General features: G+C 43.0%; 1 protein-coding gene across 1 annotated transcript; it reads left to right on the top strand.

Annotated features, from left to right (window-relative positions):
• LOC110432691 lies at positions 5,324-5,914 on the top strand. Its single transcript, XM_021453472.1, has one exon. It carries the CDS (start codon positions 5,324-5,326, stop codon positions 5,912-5,914), a length of 591 nt encoding a protein of 196 aa, XP_021309147.1.

The raw sequence follows: 7,192 nt of genomic DNA, 5'->3' as shown, positions 1-7,192 counted from the left end.
CCATAACACATCTTATATCTCCCATCTTCCATCTATCATTTCATTTCCAAATCCCACTTGGGAGATCAAGTGTAGTCTAGTCTAATCTAGAGTGGGAGGTAGTGTCGAGTCGAGCGAAGCTCGGGTCTCCGGAGCTATCTTCTGGAGAGTCTGGTATAGCTCTTGTACCTTTTCTCTTGTATTACATTCTTTATATTAATATAGTCTTTCTTCACTTTACTAAGTATTTACTTCAAGTCTTTATTTTGAGTATTGCTTAGTGCATTACTATACTTGTAGTAGTGTTGTGTCTTAGTCTTATTAGAGTAGTTGCCTTAGTTAGATTAGTGTCTTCAACACCTTGTGTGTGTTCCACTACCATTAGGGGCTTTGGCTATTTACGTGATAGTTGAAGTTTTAAGACTAGTGTAAGCGAGGTGCTTAGGCTAGCGCTTATTAGTGGATGCCACCGTATCAAACACGTTAGCGGGCGGCGGCGAAGTGTGACAGGCCTCTGCTTCCCAGTAGGTTCTATTCATGTCAGGTACCGTCTGTAGGCGCCCACAAGACAAAGGTCCGCTTGGATAGGAGTTTCATCCTCCTATTGCTGTCAACTTCTCACCACACAAGACTGTTTGGATACTAGTCTAGTTGAGTCATTTACATTGATCAGGATTAGAACACAGAAGTAGAGTTAGATACATAGGAGTCCTTACTCACTCGTTGTCCTCCCACATAGCTAGCTCACTAGCAGTTATCTTTACTTACCTTTATCTGATTTATCTATTATTCTATCTTGCTATTCTTACCCCCCTATCAATAGTAGTGAACTTAGAATGAGTAGACAAAAACACGGATATCCATCCATACATTTATTAGAGAGTCTTAGTCCGCTTCCAATGAACGAACTATAAATTACGACACCGCAGATACTCAGCACGGTTGAAGTGCTACAGCGGTACCTGTGCGCTTTTAGAGTTACCCTTGGTACGTCTTGCGTCACCGCTAGAGTTTATCATTGCTTAGCATTTCTGGAGTCGTTGCTCAGGGTAGACTGACACCCTATCCTAGTAACAGCTCAGGCTTGCATTTAAGCAGTGTTGGTTAGGCGCCACCATTTCTAGATACTTGTCACATCTTACTCTAGCCGGTGTGCGTTAAGATATGCCAACAAGCATTTCTGGCACCATTGCCGGGGAAGCGTCATACTAGGAATCTTTAATAAATTGGAATCCGTGGTCTACTCTAAAGTCTAAGTATCCATTAGTGCTAGGGTCTTACCCTTCACTTGTCTTGTTTCTTGTTATCATGAATCTAGACAGTGCATGAGTGGTTTTCAATTGCCACCAAACTTCGTTGAAGATCCTGAGCAATTGTTGAGGAGAAGACGCCGTCAGGTTTCTCCTCAAAGGTTCATCTCAGAGACCGAACCGCTCGTGGAAGGAAGTCCCGCACCAGTTGTTGAGGCAGTCATGGCCCAAAAGACACTACAAGAAACACATGGCTTTTTAACGTTTAGTTATGTCACAGTATATGGAATTTATGTTACAAATTGAGATTTGTGACATCAAGTTGACAAAAATCAAAACGTGGAAAAGCCCGCGTCATAAAATGATCATGTGACATTTGTTTGGTTCATGTCACAAGCATATGACATTGGTTTATTGTCACAAAATTGTAGACCTTGCCACGTGGCAGCTGACATGGCAGAGAGAAAAAAATGTCACAAAATGAGTTTTCGCCTCCTAAAGCCCACATAGCTCATGGGCCTGAAATCTATTTAGAGTGGTGTTAGCTGGTTCATTATTTTCAGTTACAGCCCATATAAATTTTGAGCCCATAACAACTCAGGCCATATAATTTTTTTTGTCCTCACAATACAGCCCACTGGTTCAGCTCACATATTTCAGGTTATTTCTTTCCAAGCCTAGAAAATTCAGCCCATGCTTTGCTTTCAGCCCATAAAATTTAGTTCACAAATTCAGCCCATTTTGTTTCCAACCCACAAAATTCAGCCTACACAGTTCAGCCCACACAATTCAGCCCATATACAATATTTCATCACATACAATTGTGTCCACATAATTTTTCGACACATACCAAATCAGATTCAAATTCAATACCATTACATCCATCCATCAATTCATTACATCAGATAAGAAGTCTCAAATTTCAACTTGCTGGAACATAAGTGCAGCAGCATCACAGCTGCAGTAACAGCGCAACACCCACGCACTAGCAGCACATAAGCCAAAATTAGGGTAACTCCCAAAAATTATGTGTCCTCAGGCCACAGGCGGCACAACAGCAGGAGCACAACAGCCATAGGTTTAGTATCACCGGTCATAACAGCCACCATTTCAATGTCACCAAAATATCACCTAGAGCCTAATTGAGTATGAGAGCTTACTGCTGAGCATCAGGTGATGCAAACTTGTTGCCAAACAAGGAGCGAAGGAACCCTTGGATTTCACTTGCTTGCTGCTTTAGCTTCTCAGTTTCTTCTTCATTCTTCCTTGCTGCCTCTTTCTGGTCTTGAGCTTGCTTCTCCAATTCAGCCACCTTTGATCGTAGCCCTGTTGACCCCATCTTCTCAGCTTGTAAATCACTCTCAAGCTCATGTACAAGGTCATTCATTGCAGCAGCTTTGGCCTTTCTCTTCATCTCTGTGGACTTCAAGCCGACATTGCGAAGAAACGTTGATTTCGGCACAACATGAGCTACAGCTTGGAGATGAGTCTTCGGATCTTTGCCTTCTGTTGTTGGCTCAGCAACATAAGCCTCCATTTGAGCCTAGCAACAAAAACACCAAATAATTCAGATTTCCTATACTTGTGTCCAGAACATTCTATGTTTATGAGTACAACAAGTTATCCTTGGTAAAATGCTATGAAAATTTGGTAGTAGTCTACTGGGAACATATGCTAGCTGCTGTAATTTTTATAGATTTTCTGTGCACATTTACTATATGTTCACAAATGCACCTTAGTATCTTAGGAAAATAAGAAAGGCATCAAATAAATTTATTTTGGGGTGACCACTATATTTTCTAGTGGTTTTGAGATGCATGTAATCTGTTGGCATGGTTGGTTTGGCTCAGAAATGAGTTTGGCACATGAGTACATATTTAACTGCTTGCAATTGTGGTTTCTAAAAAGTTATAGGGTTTTGTACATATCATCATGATAATATGCTTTGCTGGAAATCTTGTCAATACAAAAGGCGTAGATAATTTGTTGTGTCCTTGAAAAGATGGGGAAAGGTACTCACAATGGCATCCTTTGCGTTGTCATCAAAACCTGACTTGCTGCTGCAGTGGGTGTCCTTGAAAATATCGATCGTGGTTGGTGTTGTATCCTTAAATTTAGTTTGCTTCTGAAATTACATACAAATAGAAGAGTAAATAATTAAAAGAGTGCAAAGAGTTAACTGGATTACTGCAGCTAATGATAGAGTAAGGCATTGGGTTAAATTTTAGTGAAGTATGTTGTAAAGTTAAAGAGACCGTGGAATAATGCAAGTAGTATACAGCGGCTGCTCCTCCGCTAATCATAGCCATGTTCAGATCTCTTTACTGCAACAAGGCATAATCAGGGATTTTGTTTGACAGTAGGCGAAACCAGAACTACATCTCATCAAGTACTCGATTTCTTAGGCTACCTACGCCAAATTTCACCCATTTAGGGCCTATATCAAGTGCAATAGGTGGCCTAACTACAAAATAAAAAAAATATGATCTGATATGATAAAAAATAAAATACAAAAAAAAAATAAAAACATGAGTTGACATGGCAAAAGACCTTGTCAATATGGATTTTTTTTTAAAAAAAAAACTTAATAAAATAATTTGTGACACAGAAACATGTCTTGTGACATAGAAAAAATTGTCACTAGATAAAATCAGACTTGTTGAATGACATTTATTGTGACATACAACTTTTAATTCTCACTAAGTCACTATGCCTAAAATATAATGTCCTAAAATGGATGATATAGTAACATTCTTACGATTGTCATACTAAAAACGTTAACAAGCCATATGTTTCTTGTAGTGAGACCATCGCTGGGTTCTTGTCCCCGTCAGCTGACTTTGTCGCTACGGGTCCATACCTGGACTTGGGCGATGGAATCTTTGAGCTCAAGCCTGCATTGATCAACATGGTGCAAGCCAATCCATTCTGTGGGAAACCGCATGAGGATGCCAATGACCACCTTCAACACTTTTTGGAGGTGTGCAACACTTTCACCGTCAAGAACGTCACGGCGGACGCCATCTGGCTTCGCCTTTTCCCATTTTCACTCTTGGGGAAGGTGAAGCAGTGGTTCTATGCTAACAAGAGCGAATTGACAACTTGGGACAAGTGTGCCAATGCTTTCCTCAAAAAGTTCTTCCCAGCGGGCAAGACTAGTGCCCTGCGTGGGAAGATTTTGAGCTTCCAACAACAGGAATGTCTCAATGTGTACATTCGTGCCTGTCCTCATCATGGGATAGACGAATGGCTCATTATTCAAGGTTTCTACCATGGGCTGACTGGCATGGCCCGTAGTCACCATGATGCCTCAGCTGGAGGGGCATTCTTGTAGAAAAATGTCAAGGATGCCAAGGACCTCATTGAAAAGATGGTCATCAACCAAGGATGGAATGAGTAGCGCCTCTAGCCCAAGAAGAGAGGTGTCCATGCCCTCAATGGGGTGGACATGCTCTCTGCCAAGATGGACCTCCTTATGAGGAAACTAGAGGAATCTTCTTCTAAAAAGGGAATTGAGGCTATCTAGACCGCTGCCACTGTTCGTGCTGTGGAAACTGATCCATGGTGTGAGGTATGTGGAGGAGATGATCACTCGGGCGATAACTGCCCCGAGACCTAGGAGGAGGTGAACTACACAACAACAACTTCAACAATGGGAACCGGCCGCAACAACAACAATGGAGTTCACGCCCCTTCTACCAAAGCCAAGGTATGGGTTACAATAGTAATTCTTTTAATTACTTTGGTAACCAACCTTCTCTTAGAGATCTTGTGCTAGGCCAAACTAAAATTAATGATAGTATCAATAAGAGAATTGTGGCTAATGACAAGATCCTAGAAAGCCTTAGTGAGAAAATGGATAGCTTTAATTCTGCCATTAAGAATCAATTGAGCTTTAATAAAATGTTAGAAACACAATTAGCTCAATTAGTGGCAGCTGTCCCATCATATGAGCAAGGTAGGATCCTAGGAAAACCCGAGGACCCGCTTGAGTCCGTTAAAATAGTCTCTACGAGGTATGATAAGCCTCCGGTCCGTTCAAATTGGGTATATCTCCTTGATCCCCGTTCATCACAAAGAAGGACGACCCAGGCATGCCAACCATCACTTGCGAGATCGGACCACAGCTCTTCCGCAACGTCTTCTGCGACCTTGGATCAAGCGTCAACATCATGTCCAAGGTAATTTATGAAAATTTGTTAGGGTGCATTTTGCTCCCTACCTTTATGAGATTGCAGATGGCGGACCAAACCATTCGGTTCTCGGAGGGAGTCGCTAAGGACATCTTGGTTAAAATCCAAGATGAATATGTCCCTGCCGATTTCATCATCCTCGACATGGGGGCGAACATCGACATCCCCGTCATCCTAGGACGGCCATTCCTGAACACGGTGAACGCTGTCATCTATGTTGGGTCAAGCCAGATCCATCTACAATTTGCAGGTAAGAGGATCAAATGTCCTTTCAATGGCTATAAAACTAACATGCAGCCGAAGGACACGAAACCGGAGGAGAAACCTCACGGCAAATTCCGCCGGAGGTACAACAAAGGCAAGTCGGCCAAAAAGGCCAAACAGAAGGAGGAACCCGCCAAGCAAGTGGGACATTCTAGAAAGGAATGGTGGGAGAAGGAGATGCCCGCACGGTCACCGTCTCGAGGACCGACCGAGGCGTCCATAGAATGAAACCCGACGGAGAGGTCCCGCTCTATGGACCTAAAACATGGAGCCCTCCACTGACCAGGTATGTCAGTAGTTATCTCATATTTATTTTCTACACTTAAATTTTACTTTTCAATTGCATGCTAAATTAAAAAAATGCATTTTTCATTTCGACCAAATAACTTAAATATAAATAATAAAACTTGAGAAGAGTGAATAGAGAAAAGGTGAGCTGGTGGGGCCACCATTGCCAGGTCGGCCGACCTGGCTTTGTGGGTCCACCACCTCTCCCTCCACTCTGGCTAGAAGCTTGAATCCTAGAAGGGGCAATGGATAACCTAGGGCTCCCAAGGGTAGGTCGACTGACCTGGCCTTGGTGGCACCAGGCATCCTGCTACCTCCCAATGATGATGTCAAAGGATCCAATGCTCAACACACTAGCCAAAATTTGAGGTGAGATGGTCCTATGCTCATGACTTTAGCTTAGGATGCTAATTTAAGCACTTTGATGCTTTAGGGAAAATTCGAACAGCCAAAGCTAGCATATGGAGCAACAATGCATGCTTAAGGGTCCCCATGGTCCATGGGAATCACATTGGTTCTTGTCCCCTCTTTTGCTTTCTCCGTTTCTCTTTCACCAAGCATTAAACATGGGAATCTGAGGCAACCAGCAGCAACTTTAGGTCAGCGCCACCACCATCTTTATCAGACAACCCAACACAGCATGATTAAAGTGGTGGGGGGCAAAAGACATGGTCGACCGACCATGCTTTTGGTCCCACTTGGTGACCATTTGCAAGCATGAGGCTAGGTTCCCTGTCCAAAGTTGAAGGCATGCTTCAAAGGGGGTGAACCCCAATCGACCGACCAGCCCTATGGGAGGTCTTGCCATGCCCTTTCACCCCTATAAATAGCACCCCAATGTGAGCTCAATTCCACAACACAACCAGCAGAATCATCTCGAGCTCATTTGGCCTTGTCTCTTCTTCTTAGTGTTCCAAGCCTTCTCAAGCTTAGTGTAGTAGTAGCCATAAACCCAAAAACATTTCCCTTCTGCATAGTAGTATAGTAGGAAGCTTGGTCTTGTTTGTTCACTTGTGAAGCTAGCATGAAGAAATTCATCTCTGCCAAGCTCACCAAAAAGAGGAAAGGTGATGGCTCATCCTCGAGCTCTCACCACTCCAAGAGTAGGAGCCATGAAATAGTGGAGGAGGAACAACTGCACACACTTGTTCCCTTCATCCATGCTGAAAGGATACTGGAGCCCCACGACAACCTCTTGCTCACTCATGAAGAGCTAGG

The sequence above is a fragment of the Sorghum bicolor genome, chromosome 2, assembly GCF_000003195.3.
Source record: "Sorghum bicolor cultivar BTx623 chromosome 2, Sorghum_bicolor_NCBIv3, whole genome shotgun sequence".
NCBI lineage: Eukaryota > Viridiplantae > Streptophyta > Magnoliopsida > Poales > Poaceae > Sorghum > Sorghum bicolor.
The sequence above is the reverse complement of the archived record's forward strand: the minus strand, read 5'-3'. Positions and strand labels throughout refer to the sequence as shown.

What these genes read in the sequence shown, in the direction of transcription:
- LOC110432691 (XM_021453472.1), top strand. Translation starts at nt 5,324, where the DNA reads ATGCCAACCATCACTTGCGAGATCGGACCACAGCTCTTCCGCAACGTC.